Source organism: Chelmon rostratus, chromosome 3 (assembly GCF_017976325.1).
Source record: "Chelmon rostratus isolate fCheRos1 chromosome 3, fCheRos1.pri, whole genome shotgun sequence".
Taxonomy (NCBI): domain Eukaryota; kingdom Metazoa; phylum Chordata; class Actinopteri; order Chaetodontiformes; family Chaetodontidae; genus Chelmon; species Chelmon rostratus.
Genome location: NC_055660.1, coordinates 23,954,782 through 23,970,532, shown reverse-complemented (window position 1 = coordinate 23,970,532; position 15,751 = coordinate 23,954,782). Strand labels below are relative to the sequence as shown.

General features: G+C 41.9%; 1 protein-coding gene across 2 annotated transcripts in view; it reads right to left on the bottom strand.

The window, feature by feature from the left end:
- Positions 1-1,598: 1,598 nt before the first annotated feature.
- The window catches only part of rgs12b (regulator of G protein signaling 12b), a 45,526-nt gene continuing 31,373 nt past the window's right edge, over positions 1,599-15,751 (bottom strand). Inside the window, exons 7-19 of one of the 2 annotated variants that reach the window (XM_041933155.1) lie at positions 10,549-10,718; positions 9,925-10,017; positions 9,596-9,739; positions 7,896-8,078; positions 7,339-7,489; positions 6,982-7,076; positions 6,509-6,721; positions 5,900-5,973; positions 5,655-5,781; positions 5,446-5,542; positions 5,269-5,321; positions 4,075-4,246; positions 1,599-3,713 (exon numbers count right to left, since the gene is read on the bottom strand). In XM_041933155.1, coding sequence (XP_041789089.1) covers positions 3,106-3,713; positions 4,075-4,246; positions 5,269-5,321; positions 5,446-5,542; positions 5,655-5,781; positions 5,900-5,973; positions 6,509-6,721; positions 6,982-7,076; positions 7,339-7,489; positions 7,896-8,078; positions 9,596-9,739; positions 9,925-10,017; positions 10,549-10,718 — 2,180 coding nt within the window. In that variant the 3' untranslated portion in view covers positions 1,599-3,105. The remainder of the gene's footprint in view (positions 3,714-4,074; positions 4,247-5,268; positions 5,322-5,445; positions 5,543-5,654; positions 5,782-5,899; positions 5,974-6,508; positions 6,722-6,981; positions 7,077-7,338; positions 7,490-7,895; positions 8,079-9,595; positions 9,740-9,924; positions 10,018-10,548; positions 10,719-15,751) is intronic. The other variant, XM_041933156.1, reaches the window with a different exon arrangement.

Below are 15,751 nucleotides of genomic sequence, written 5' to 3'. Positions count from 1 at the left end.
ATGCAATTACAGTAACGATAAGATAACTCACTGGGTCCTGCAGCATCATCTTCCTTCATAGCAGCCCTTCCTCCATTTTCAAATAATGACTTTCAACAAGATTTAAGAGAAATGTGTGACCAAATCAATGTCCATAAATCTCTTCTGTGATCCTCATATAAAAAAATGTGTAATGCCACAAAGGAGATGATCTACTGTGCTCACAGATACAGATCCTTGTTTTTGCCCTTTCTGATCTATTCTCCCCACATTGTCCCTGACACAGTCTTCTGGTGAACACAAAAATTCCTCAGTCTCGTACATCACAGCCAGACAGGAAGCTTTTTGTTTGTCTGTGTGCGTAAGAGAGAGGGGAGAAACTGGAACAGGCCAAGATACAAATCTCTCTCTCTGTTTCCATACTGACATGTTTTTGCTAAATTATATGGAGTGGTTAAATACAGCTGCTGTTGTTGTCACATGTCAGTCCCGGAGGAAATGCGAACACAACAGACAACACTGAAGAATTATTCTAAAGAAAACCGCTGCAGAATAAGATCATCATGTGATGCAAAAGAGGCACACAGATGTAGACACTCTGGACATGGGTATGAGCATGTATGTGTGAAGTTGAAATGCGTGTGTGTGTGAGGATGAGGAGGAAACAGAACCTAGTTTTGTTTGTAGGCTACCAAAGAGCCCAGCATGACAAAGATTGCCTAACAAGGCATTGAGCAGGGGGGAACCCATGCATAGCTAATAGCTCAGTACCCCCAAAAGCCTTTGTACCCTGAAACAAAAGCCCTGTCCTGCACGCGCACACACACACACACACACACACACACACACACACGATGCAACAGAGAGAGAAGGACAGGAATATTAAGTAAGATAAATAGGAGAGAGGCTGTACAGATGGAGTGAGTTGGTCAGAGGTCAAAAACAGAAGAAAGAATCCATCACTTCTTCTCAGCTGGTACTGAGGTATTTTGAACAAGGATAGATGATGAAAATCAGAGTGTGACAACCTCAGATCGTGCATGTTTTAGTCAACTCAGATTCTTTACTTCAGCAAAAGCAGAAACAATATAAAAAAAATAGTCCATGACAAGTAAAAGTCAAGAATTGAAGAAATATTAAGTATCAGAAGTAAACGCACGCATTAGCACCAGAAAGTGGAGTATATTACTGCATGAACATGTGAGCAGCATTTTAAAGTTGCAGCTGATGGAGCTGATTTTAACTATTGTATATATCATTGCAATTACATTTATTGATAAAATAATCATTTCTGTTCATGTGTAATGAAAGTAAACTAGTAACTATAGCTGTCTAACTATAGCTGATAAATGTAGTAGGTTGAAACACATATATTTCCCTCTGAAACGCAGTGGAGTAGAAGTATAAACTACAAGCAGAAGATGAAAATACTCAAGTAAAGTTATTGCAATGGTGATATTGTGCTTTATCAGGATATGAAGATGTTACATTAAAACTACACATAACCACTGATGCCAAGTCAGCAACTCCATAGAAGTGCTGAAGATGAATTTCAGGCACACTGTCATAACAGAAGGGAAAATCCAAGAAAGGAGGCCGCTCACATGAGGCTCCACAGGGAGAGTTCAACGTTCAACATTTATTTGATCTATTTACAGACAGTACAGTCAACTGAACAGAACAGAGGAGAACTGAATTCTACTGCGGCACAACTGAAGAAACAGCATGGCTGCTTTGCATTTCGAATGACTACAGCAATATGGTGATTTCACAAAGTTGACTATATACAAATTAATACTTTTAACTGATAGACTGTAAAAATGAAAAGGACATGGGATAAATTAATAGCGCAGGATAAAGTAAGAGTAAAACCTTTAAAAAGTGAAACGGTTTGACTTGTTAGAACCTTTTTTTCCAGCTAAAACCCTGCAGGGAAAGATAGTTTAAAACACTGTTGAACTGTGCAAAAAATAGAAACAGATGCTGCTGCGTGATGTAGTGCAAAGCGGAAAAATGGAGCTGAAAGAGAGAAAATTGCTCGTGTACAGTCAGTGCAGAAGTTTGTGAATCATTTGGTCAGAGAGCGAGGCTGCATGTGTGTGCACTCTCTATAGTCTGTCTTCATGAGTGACACGAGAAACGCCTGAGGTGAGAGGACTGTGGTGGAAACACAGAATGTTCTGTGCCCGAGTCGATAAAGAACAGCTGAGCAAATGCATGTGTTCATGGTGCTGAAGCATTATGTTTGCATTTATGGGGTCTGGCTCGCTGTATCAGCATGCAGTGTGCTCAAAAGAATGAAGTAAGATGAAAATGATAAATGGTCCATTTAGAAGTGCAGTAATGTCGCCTCCATACCACCGTGGATTTGGAACAGCTAGTGACTGCTAGCTAATTGTTTTCTGAACTTGTGACCAGCTGTAGCATGACAATCAAATGAACATTTTAAAGGTTAAAGTAAAAAAAAAAAATAAGCGAGGAGAAACTGATTTTTAAAAAGTGTAAAGTTCTGTAAAGTCTTGTTTGTAATTGGCTAAAGTGCATTGTTAGACTCTGTACATTTGGAGAAGGGGGTGGGGGTGGGGGGGGGGTGGGGGGGGGTTTGGCACTGGTCATCACAAATCCATCCTGCGATCGTCATCAAAGTTACGTCTCAGAAAGAAATCCACAGCAAGTCCAGTCAAAGTTCACACAGATACACACCACACAGGGAAATTTCAAGGACAAGTTCTGTCCGAGCCTAATGCATCCATTTTTCCTCTCCTCCTGCGTCTGATCTATTTTGTGTTCAGGGTGCTGTTGACTTACAGTAGATGCTGGTCACAGGGTAGTGCATACATCACTATATCAACTCACTATATCCGTTGTTGACTAAATTAACACTCACATCTACTGCATGTTACATTACTTAATGTATTTTACACTTGAATGTGGAATGAAATGTTCCATATTTTTTAATTAGACAGTAGAAAGTGATTTATGAAGTTAAAGGAGGAGTTGTGGATGCATTCTGGGCCATTCAGCCACAGACCAATGAGTGACCAACAGGAAACTTCAAACTGACTTCACTGGGTCTCCAGTCCCGCTCGCAGTCAGGTGAAGGAAGAGGTGAAAAGTTTCAAGAGTTCACACGGGGGAAGTACCTGAGCTAGGCCGACCGTCCTGTGCTTGTTGTTGGGGTCGGGGGTGGTGTTTGCACTGTAGGGCTGAGGGAGTGACGTAGTTGAGGCTGGGGCTGTTAATGTCCCCCTCTCCCACAAGAGTCAGATCAGACAGGGTGTCCTCCTCCAACATCTGGACCGATTCTCCCCTGACAGAGTCCTGGAGGAGACAACGCTGGGCACCCTGGGATGGGTGGATGGGGGAGATGGTGCCAGGAAACGGAGGAGGCGGTCTGGCTTTCCTCCCCCCTCCACTCTCAGTGCCCAGTGCAGAGTCCAAGCTCTGGGACTGATGGGTTGCATTGAGCAAGTGGCTGCTGCCTCCTCCTCCCCTGTCATTGCTGTTCGCCTTATTGCCCCGGCGACCGCTGCTAGGGAAGCTGCCGTTGTTGGGGTTACAGGAATACGGGGTGGAGCAACTGGGCTCGGGGTCATAGGGAGGAGGCGCAGCCTGGTTGGTTGCCACTGGCGACAGGCGCAGAAAGTCTGGGAGCTGCAGGTCGCTTTTGTTTAGCAGGCCTCGCTGGTCGTCTGCTCGGTTGCTCTGAGCTTTGGATATGAGGTCGAAGAACTCTGCAGACACACACACACCAAACAGAAACAGGTGTAGAGACACACACAAGCAGACGTAAACCCACGTGCACACACACACACACACAGACGCAAATAAATAGTCACCGAAAAGGACATTATGAACAATAGGAAAACACATCTGTTGTAATTCAGAAATCATGCAGCAGAGGGTGTATTAATCAGTTAGACAAGTCAAAGCTACATACAGTGTGAGCAAAGGAGACTGTGCTACATGTAGCTTGCTAGCTTTGAAAGCATTTGGCGCTGCTTCTGCAATACTGCAGACAGGCAAAAGGGTTAGTGTGGTCACGGCAACAAAGCTACAGAAACACAAGAGAGAGGGAGGTCGTTCAGTCTTTACCTTCAGCTTCGTCTATATTTATCTTTTTCTGCTTTCTTTTCTCCGGAGCCTTATGGAGAGAGACAGAGTGGTTGGGTAAGGGCTGGCTGCTTGTGTCAGGGCTGGGCCCAGCCTTGCCATTTTCCCCATGGGGGTGGGCTGAACCGGCTTTCCCTGACGGCCTGTTCTCCCCCTGGGGGCCACAAGGAGAGCGGAGCGGGGCATTAGAGCCCTGGTAAGTCATGATGGTGCAAGTACGGGCACAAGTAATGACAACACGTGGGGACCAGTGCTACTGATGGTGAGAAGGGTGACAACTTTTAAAATAAAATGAGAACAATTTGATGGGGTGTAGAGGGCACGAATTTCAATGATAATTAATTTGTTGGTTTTGTGTAATTAATAATCAGTGACATGTATTATATTTCTATATTAAATATCTATATCAAATTCTAATTAAAAGACAGGTGGGAGACAGACAGACAACCACAATGTCCATCACTCTGTGTACTAAACATTACTAACATGTAGGGTAACAGCAACACACACCCCAACACCAGAGGGACCAACTTTCTGCTACTCAAAGCCACACTCCTGCTCTTGAAAGGGGAAACTTTTTCTACAGGTGCTTTATAAAAAAAGTTCCTTCTAGAATCAGCCCGGAAAGCAATAAATGACCATTTCTGATGGTCATCAATCAGGTTGAAACCCCAGGAGCAACAAGAAAACCACGAAAGCAATCCAAAGTGCTACTGCCACCACCAACTAAGTCCTTTCCAGGTGCACAGAAGGAGTTTTTGAAGTTGTGAGACGCAGCGAACGGTCTGAGAGGCTGGGCTTCCATGGCCTGGCCACTGGGTGTGTTATGGAAGAAAGAGAACCAGCAAACCAGAGAGAGAAGTTGACGGTGCATTCGGCCGACAGGCAGACCACAATAACGGAACATTAGGAACCTCGAGAGTGTGACGAGGCTCTCGGCCCCACAGCAACAGTGCACATAAAGTCACACACACAGCCCGAACGCTGCCAGAGACACACATCAGACACCTGCGCACATGTTCAACACATTGCAAACAGACATGGGTGATTGAAGACGAGCGAGAGAGACACTTAGTAGCGTGACATCATCAACCAGGAAGTGGAGACATTTGGTGGGTTATGGAACATTCCAGAGTGAGGAGAAAATGGGAAATAAGAAGCTGGAGGAGGTCTTACTGTTGTTGATTGGTTTCTGCTTGTCGAGGGGACTACTACCTTCTGTTTGTCTGCTGAAAGAAGGAAAGGGGGCAAATGTAGAGATACAGATTCCAAAATGATAACAACTGAGACAAGCAATACATGTGCTAGTTTTTTGTTCGCTTGCTTTGCTTAGTGTGTGTGTGTGTTTTTTACCTTTACCAGGAGTGTGTTCTGCTATATCTAATACCACTCGCAGCCCATCCAGGTTGGATATAGGAAGGCCTAGATCTAATGGCTCCAACTCTCCACTCTGCATCACAGACACACATACATGTGATAGGAGTTTGACATCATACACACACACACTGTTTGACTCTTTCTTTCTGTCCACCTACAGGCTGTCAGAATGAGGGAGGACTTACAATGCGTGCTACCAAGTCAGAGAGGTGCAGGCCGTATTTGGCCACCACAGGCCTGAGGACCTCAGTCACTGGCTTGGTGGGCTTTGCTTTTAGGCCCACAGAACGGTTAATAGGGACCAAGTCAAGTCTGGAAATGAGAATTCAGAATTAGTGTTTTCTGTAGGACTCTGTAGCAGCGGCATGGGTGGTAATCATGGTTCCAGTACGAGTTTGAGAGTTTCAAACCTTACTGCATATTACTGTACCTGAAGAGAGTGCGTTTCTCTAGTCGGAGATCCCGAGAGCACAATGTCATACAGTCTTGATCCAAAACAAGTGGCTGACAGAGTGAAACAGAAAAAGAGTCATCTGAAAGATGTCTAAGTAATTGCCCGACCCTAACATGTGATCACTGATAAACATGTGACAAATACTGCTCTCTGAAACCCTGCCTGATATGAAATGCTTCTTGCGGATAGTAGTAATCTCGTATTAGAGCACGCATCCACAAGAAGATAAAATAAATGCCTGTTTGAGCAGTAAAAGTGAACCAGGACAGTTAAACCAAAAATAATGACATGAACGACAAAAAGCAGCTCTGTGGAACTGAAAGGAACTGGTGATAATTCTGCAGCTTTATCACTACAAGTAACATTTGTCACATTACACGTATGCCTTTGAGCTGTTGTTTATATAAAAATGTTGATCAGTGCTGCTTTAAAAACATCTTTTACTGCTTTTTTTGGGTAACAACCTACCCAGATTTAATTTCACTTGCTTGGTTTGATTTGTTGTGGGTTTTGATCATTTATAAAAGAGCTTTGAAGCTCAAAACAAAGACATTTAGGACGGCCCCAAATCCTCTTGTGCTGTACCTTCTCCCCTCCGACCAGGAAGAGGTCTATAGCTGCCAGGTTGATGCAGAGTTTCTCACACAGGCCCAGCAACAGGTCCCTGATGGACACGCCGGCCCTCAGCGGCACTGAGCAACATGAGCCATCCGGCAAGCTTATGTTACACTGCCTCAAGGGGGCGCTGCCCCCTCCTCGCTCTGCTGACACTGATACTGCGCCACGGGAAACATCAGCCTGTGGGGGGGAAAACAGAGACAGAGACAGGGAGGGGAGAGGAGATAGTGAGAGGAGGGTTTCAAAAATAAGAGAGACAATGGAAGTGAAGGTTAAGAGGAGGAAAAACACAAGTGTTTTTTGTTTGAGTTACTTTTAAAGTAGATAAAGTGAGAGGAAGAGGTTGAAGATAAAGCTGCTCAATGCTGAAATGAATGTCTATGTGCCCATTAGTGTAATGTCTGAACTGATTATGCGGTGATTTCTCTCTCCAGCCTGACCTCATTCCTCCCTGACCCTGATGTCCCCAGCTCCAGACTGGCTCCTGAAGACAGCGAACCCTGGGATTCACGGCGACCATTGCTGCCAGAGAAATCTAAAAAACATTGCACTTATCAGCAGTGTCCCGAAGACAGACAAACAAGGAAATTATTTCAAATCTCTACAACCAACATGAAAAACTGTATTGAGATTGAATTCCATGATCTCTTCCAATAGTAAAGCAGGTTAAAAAATTTCAGAAGAATCACTGTTTGGTGATCTCTGTTGCTGAACCAGAAACAATTGTGTAATTGTTGAGATTGTTGAGTGTTGAGACTTAAAAGGAAGGAATTCATAAGATGCGAAAAACTACTGACTGTAGTTGAAGTCGGCCAGCTCGCGTTTCTTCGGGCCTTTGCCAAAGCTCCTGTTGCGGGACCAGGAGAAGAACATGCCTTTCCTCCGGTCTCCTGAATCTTCTCGACTGTCCTCATTTAAAGATCTGCCCGACTTGCTTTTTTTGTCCTCCTGTAAGACACACACAAAGTGAATGAAGAGGGGTGGACAAAGAGGAGCGGACACACAGATGTATACAAAGAAAGCCACCAAAGGATCAGTGCAACTCCAGCGGAAAACAAACACAGAAATGTATTATCTGTTCTACTACAAGGCAATACCCAGAATCAATCTAGCTCTTGAATCATCAGGATTTATTCATAAGTCAAATGTTACAGAACTGTAAAAGCAATTCTGTCATTCTCATCCTATTGAAATTGACAGCTCATTTTCATTTTGGTACATGACTTTAAACTCTGAATTAGAAGCAATATTTGATTTTCCCAAATCTATTTCCCAATTAATCTATGTTCCCAACAATAATACTATGAAAACTGTCAGAAGCGGAGGTGTTTGTGGAGGCTTTGTGTTGTGTTACCTTCTTTGGTGTGGAGAGGTTGGAGCGGTCAGAGCCGGTGGTGCTGTGTTTGGAGGTGGGGCTGCTGGGGATGTGGTAGGGGTCAGGCAGGGGCCTCCCCTCCACCTCCGCCAGCATGCACTCCTGGTACAACAGAGACTTGAGGAACCGTGTGTAGCTGTCGAACTTCATCAGGTTGAAGATCTAAAGATGTGAAAAAGAGGGATAGAAGTAATCAGTGGAATGAACAAGCACATAACACAGAGGCTGGGAAAACCAGAAAGGAAAGGTGATGGAAGGCAAGAAGAGAGGATGGAAAAACAAGCAATGGCAAAAGGATCAAAGAAAGGAAGGGCAAACAACAATTCAGAAAGAGAGAATGAAAGGAGGAAGGGAGAAAGGACGTTTAAAAGTCAATAAGTTAAATAATTAAGGATGGCCAGCTAAAGAATAACAGAGGGAAAAAATAATGACAAGATGTTCACAGATGTTGAAAGCACATAGGAGAAATTTAAAGTCTAATATTCCACTAGCAGCCCCTGGAGGCTCCTAAGGTTAATGGAGGCCTACCAGAATACAATTAATTTTATTTTCTTGGAGCCCTAGAATCTAACATTCATCCGCAGAATGGTGCTAAAGGACAAGGTCATGGGTATAAAACTCCAATGTGTCCGTCCTCTAGGGAGCACGGAGGAAGATTTCATAGCAATTTACGTGTTAGATTTGGATGTTTATTGTGTAAAGTGCTGCAAATAGGGCAGAAAATCTAAGGGGATTACTGAGGGCGGAGGGAAAAGTAAAGAGTAGTTTTGTTTGAACTGCAGGGTAAGTAGGCTACACATACAAGCAAGTGTACAAGTGCAAAGTAATATGGGAATTCCTTTAATGTTTTGAAAAGCTTGAACAGATCAAGGGTACATCAATGCACTATTAGCTGCTGGTAAGTACATTTCTACACATTACTCTACAGAGAATTACAAAGGGTGCAATGGCAAACTCCTTCAAAAGGTTTTCAATGTGAATATTTGAAATAAAAGTACAAGAACTGTGTAGAGAAATAAATATCTACACTATCAAAAGTTAATCTTGATCGGTGATGTTACTTCAATATCCGATAAGTGAATTACGCCAATATGTGCGCCCAAAATTGATAATGGATCAGATACTGTAGGTCTAAGCGCATGCTGCATGTATCTTTGTCTGTGTGTATATTTGAGGTTGGTTGCCGACATGCATGTATCTTGCAAAAGTCTTTGTGAGAACATTTGTGCATGTTCTGTGTATAAAAATATGGAAGGTGACGGTGAGGATATCCTTCTAGCCTTGTGACTCTTATCAGAGTTTGAACATCTGAGCTCAGTTGGGATCAATGGAGCTTTTCAGTAACTTCACGCCCTCCACGATGGGCACATCTAAGAAACCATTCATATCCATGATCCTAGACAGCGGACGAAGATGAATAGCTGACCTTATGTTGTGTGAGGACCCAGCCCTGTAATACTAATTCATTTTTCAATAGGGGTGTGCTGTGATTCAGTTTTATGAGTAATAATAAATACACCCTTTAGAAAAAGCCTCTTTTCACTACCCCTCACGAGGGAGGTCAGAGGTCAGTGCTATCTAAGTGCAACTTCTGGAGCAGATGCATCCTGTCTGAAAGCAGTAGCTGCTGATCACATTGAGATTTCAACAAATAGGTTGTGTTTTGGTGTGTACGCTACCTGCAGTTGCTGCTCCTTGAACATGTCAGGTCGGGGGGCGTTGAGTATGTCGTCAGCGAGCTGAGCTTGACTATCTATGTTGACCGGTGTTGTAGCTTTACTGGACAGGAAGCTGTTGTAGATCTCTCTGGCACGCTGAGAGAGCTGGAGGAGGTGGGAGGGTCAGGCAGAATGAGTAGAAGGGGGGTAGGATTGAAGATGGAGGGTGGAGGAGAGAAAGAAAAGATAATGAATAAAGCATTCATAAACACATACAATTGTTCCTCATTATTGCTGGAGGGCTGTAAGTGGGTGTGATCAAACGATGCCTGTTAATGCATATCCGTTACCTGCTTCTTGTCATTCTCAGGGACGTGGCTAAAGAACTCACACGCCTGCCAGAACAGGATATTCTCTTCACTGAACTCCTTCTTTAGGAACTCCTGCAGCAACAGAATTAAATGTGGATCAAAAATGAGGAAAATCAGGCAAACTAATACACACACAAAGTTAGAAGTGTCTTAATAATATAGCATGGCTCGTGTACGGCATGCATGCAGTCAATGGTCGTGTCTGTCAACAACAATTTTTAAGATTTTATTTTGTTATAAATTTTGAAAACATCTTTGCATGAGGCGCATTTCTGACCACAATCAAAACTGAAAATGAAACTTGTTTGTCAAATGACAAATGTTGTGATTTTCTAGTATATATAGCCTATAATTGTGGACATTTCAGTCATTTGGCAGTGTCAGATATGGCCCACACTAACTGGAACAAAACACAGCGAACTAACAACATATTTGATAAGCTCTGAAGGAAGCAGAGCTGATTAAGCTTTCAACTTTGATATATTAGAAGGGTTTGCTATTTGATAGTTGGAACGAAACAGAGCTTGCAGCATAGCCTCTAACATAGCACATATCTGTTATGTGAATGTGCTGGCAAACACCAGTCATGTGCTGTTATAGTACCGAGAAGTAGCGGACTCCCACGGGATCCTGCAGCAGTCTCTCGAAGCAGACAGCCCAGCTGGCCACTCTCCTCTCAGTGTGGCGCCGGTGGCTCTGAACGCTTGGCAGGCTGGCATTACTGTTCAGACTGTTGTCGCTGCTGCAGCCCTGCAGCTCCACGCTGTTAAGTTCTGTTCACACACACAAATACACACATCTAATAGTGGTAGTGACTTCAGTAGGGCTGAGGGTCTCTAGGTACCAATTTGATCTGAGTCAGGGTGGGATGATAAAAAAAAAAAAAGTTTCCCCTTTGCTTGCTTTCCCTGTTTGTTGCTTGTTATTTCTATGTCTGCAGTACATTACCTGAAGGCACCACAATCTGCAGCATGTTGTACACCTGTACACCTGTGTGTGTTCTAATGCAATAATAACCCTGTAAGGCCCACTGTTGCAAAATTACAACATCACTTTTAGATATACTAACAAAAAAATCAGTAATTGTTTTGTTTTTTTAAAGACCATTTTACATAGTCAATGGGTCCTATTATTTAATCCTGCAATGCTATTGTATGGTAAATGTGTTTATAGGTCTAGCCATCAGGCAATAAACTCACACAGCATGCACCTTTGGGGTTATTTGAGCCTTACAGGGATAAGGCCGAGCACCAGGCTGTGACATAATATACTGTATATCACGCGATAACAAACATATGCAAAATCACGCATAAAAAATCAAACATATGTTCAATACAAGGAACTGTGTTACACTGTTAAGCACTATATCAAACCAAAAACCTGTTACGTTGTGCACAGGAGATAAACAGCCAAAACAATAATGTGACCTTACATCACTATTAAATTCTACATTAAGTCAATAAACAAAAACCATTCCACTATCATTTATAGGTACAAAGGAAGTATCCCAAGTACCTGCAAGTATCCCTGCAGCTCCACACTGTTTAAAGTGTGTTAAAAACATGCTTCACTGCACACATTCTCCTTTCAGAGTCAAGCTGGTTTTATCTTGAACAACTCCCAACAGTATCAAACTATTTGCCTGACATATTGAAAACCGCAGCTACTCTTTTCCACTGTGCATACTCTCAATTAAATATAGGTTTTCTTCTTAAAGCACTAATCTAACATTTTAATTAAAGAGTTTTGTGCATGGATGCTTAATCGTTCTACGGAGAGTCCCAAAGCATTTAAGAATCGATTATTTTGCCCACCACTAGACCTGAGTTCCTCCATGTTTCTGAAGTTCAGACAGACCTGCAAAGCACAGGCACTTGGAGAAACTGAGAATAACCAGAATAACAGTGCTTCAGGCCTGATGAACTGAAGTTGGGAATCTCAGTTGAGATAAAACAAAATACAAGAACAGCCAGAGGGAAGGCGTCACCGATCAGGTGCCCAGGACGACGCAAATCCTGTAAATAAACTGAAAGACCAGTATGCTGCCAACACATAAAGTCCTGTGTGATTTGATACTTGGAAACTTGGATATTAATGGATAATTCCAGTGTGATTTCCGCTTTTGCACATTCTTCACCATTTTTCTGTTATCAATGACAGTTTTCATACTGAGGATTTTATCAGTCTTTCAAAACTGCTGTTCATTCACTCTCACCCCCTTTCATACTGCATAGTGTACCAACACTCCTGCTTCAGTCATTCATGGTAATCTATTTCTGTGAATGAGAGGCAATCATCGGTGCATCCATTCTTTTAACCACAGACACAATGGATAAATCACCAGCCTTTCACAGAGACAGGCCAAAAATATAAGGGTGCATCACAACAGTAATATATGGCAAGAAAGGAGCCTCAGACACCAACTCATATTAAGGTTCATTTTGTGAAAAACACAAGAGTTGAGACTTCTGTTACTTAGAGTGTGTTCAGTTAATAGTAAATGATCTCTCCTGTCTTTCACAACTCATCCAAGACAACAAACAAGTAAAATGCTTGCAAGTATAGCATATAAAAAGAAATAGAAATGTGATTAAAGCAAACAGAGCTTTGATATTCACAATTTCTGCCACCTCCATGACTGGAATTAACTGGAAATACAAAGAGTAAGATTTCAAAAGCCCTGTTAACTCAAGGACTCAGTTGTAAAATGTCTCATGCTTCTGGGAACCAGTAAGGATATTGCAATCATTGAATCAAAATGTGGCAACGGCTCAAGGGTTGTCTACTCACTGTCAATCAAATCTGATCAAACCACACCCAAACAGTAGTGGGTAAATTCAGTTTGCTGCTCATCTTATCATGAATATTTAATGTTCTTAATACTTAAGATTTGAAACCAAAAGTAAGATGACTGAATAATTTAGCACGTTTAGGTATCTACATTTTACAAAGGGTACATTTTGGTGCACATGCTAAGGGAAAAGCAGCCATAAAATAATAAAAATGTAATAAGAAGGAAGTCCATTCCTATATCAGTGTTCTTAGTTCTTATTGGTCCACAGACAGCATTACTCACTCACTCTTCACTTCTTTTTAAAGCCAAAATTCAATCCCATTTTACTGAAGATACAAGACAAGAAGGGCAAAGGTACAACACTCAGCCACTATTCAGACTACCAACAACTTGTTTGAACACAACAGCTGCCCTAACACATTAGTACCTCTGCGGTTGGTAGATAAAAAAAACCCATCTCTTTAACAACCCATCCGTATCTTGTGATCAGGAGATTCCTTACAAACTTGGCAATCTTCAAAACAATTGCAGTGACTAGACTAAAGCTATACTGATACATCAAAGAACATCAAAGTCTGCGCTGTCAGTGCGTTAGATTTATTGCTCCTCTGTGCCTACAATCTATGTTTTGTTTGGTTAGAATAGAGGAATTTAAAGCACCAGCTGTATCCTCACCTTGGTAAAGCTGGTAGGATCCTGTGTGGTGCCAGCGGGGCAAGTAGCGAATCCTGAGGGGCAACCAAGCCCCTCCATCCATACTCGCCCTATCAGGGCCCCTCTCAAACTCAAGCACACCGGGTCCAACACACGGGCCAAGACGTGGCACACACGCATACACACATGGCTGACAACATGACAGGAGGGAAGTGAGTGAGAGGGAAAACAGGGAGACAAGAAGTAGGGGGTTGAAGGGGACAGACAGAGAGGCTGTCGGTGGTGAGCAACCTGGCTGACAACCAGAGAAACCACAGAGAGTCAGGTCACAACACGCACACGCACCTGCATGTACGTTCACACACACCTCTATTAGCTTCCAGGTAAGTGATACAAGCACAAACAGGCCTCGAGATGATGAATAATTCAGAGATGGGGGGGCACATATACATATGCACACAGACACACACACACACACACACACTAACTGCAGTATTGATGAGAAGCTTGTTAAAGGAAGGCCACTACTGAGACTAATGAGGCCTGCAGCCTTCATACAACCACGCACACAAACTGACAGACACAAAATAAGGAAGAATATCTGTCAGCCTACTCTTGTCTCGACTTTTCTGACTGATCAAAAAAAAAAAAAACCCGAACTTACTTTAAATACTGCTATATGTCTGTAATAATCGTTCTGCAAGAGCAGTCACACTGTTGCATTCAGCAGAGTCTTAGAGTGACATTTAGTAGCATACAGCATCCATACAAACAATGGCTAATTTCATGCTGAAAGGAGAGGAGAGGAAGTTCAGAAGATACACGCTCAAATTCAAAATAAGGCAAATACACTGAAGTTATTTTCACAAATTCTTCACCTATATTTTCTTACAATTAACAATTTAGTTGGTGTATTTTGTTTTATTTTTTTGCTCTGAACACACTCTTTACTCAAGGGTATGCTACTGTGAGCATTTTCATGATGTCACAATAACATGAACAAGTGGTTTCTATGCTGAAATATGAATAAACTTACACCAAATAAATTATCATGTACATTTTTAATTAACTGATTCCAACAGGTTTTGTAAGTGTCTATGAAGCAGATTAAATTGAAGTTACATTACACATGAGAATGTAGCGTGCAGCTTTATCATTGCTGGCGTAGCTGGCGTACAGGAAACAAGCTTTTAAAGAGCTAGTAGTCCTGAAATTGCAAAAACAACAGCCATTTGAGAGTGTTAAATTCAAATGGAACCGTGATTTACATCAGCATTAAAGGATTGTTATTGCAAAAAGCATGCAGTGGTGGAATAAATATTCTCATCTTTTACTTAAGTAAAAATAGAAATACCACTGTATAAAATATGTACATGAATAATAAAAATACTACACATGAAAATCTTGCATTCACCAAAAATGAAAGTACTCATTATGCAGAATGGCCCGTTTCAGAGTCATACATATTACATTACTGGATTCTAATTAGTGATGCATTTATGTGTAAGCATCTGTAATTGCAGCTGGTAAAATGAGGCTAATTTCACCTACTTTATACACTGCTGGATATCTTAACCTATAACAATACGTAATGATCTTGTATCTGATAATTGCATTTGCATAATCTGAATCTGTAAAATATGCGGTGGAATAAAATGTACAATATTTCAGTATGAAAGGTAGTGGAGTAGAGTACAGAGTACAGAGAAATATTCAAATAAAGTACATCAAAAACTGTACTTAAGTACAATGCTTGAGCAAATGCACTTCAGCCACTACATTAACAACTGAAAGCAGGCTGAGAATGTGATGTATACAGAAGTTTTGAGTTTGTGAGAGTTTGAGAGTTTAGTCAGAGCTCAAAAAAATGTAGTCTACAGATAGATCTGTACATTTTCACTGCTTTTTCAGTCCATCAATCTGAAGAGCTGCAAAGGCAGAGCAGATTTCAATGTTCACAATGACAGTGGGGTTATATGTTACCAAGAGTTAAACTGGCAAAACAGCATTCTACTGTAGTATCAATATCACTGGACACCATGTCCAACGCCAGCCCAGGTTCTCAAAAAGTAATGAATATTCTTCATCACTTGAATCTGTGGTTGAATTGAAGTGCTCAAGGCAAAATTACAGAGAAACCAGGCACTACTGGCACTACTTTCTGTAAGAATCACAAATTTCCCTCAAGTTCTTATTCTGGTCTTCTTTTCTACCGTTGACTATTTGAGCAAAAACACGGAACATCTCTCATCATATTGTGTTAAACATTTGCATGTGAGCACTGTTGCCACTTCACTCAATAACACATCCTCTCTTCCCCAGACACATGGTGTGAATAGGTGGCCATAAACACTTTAA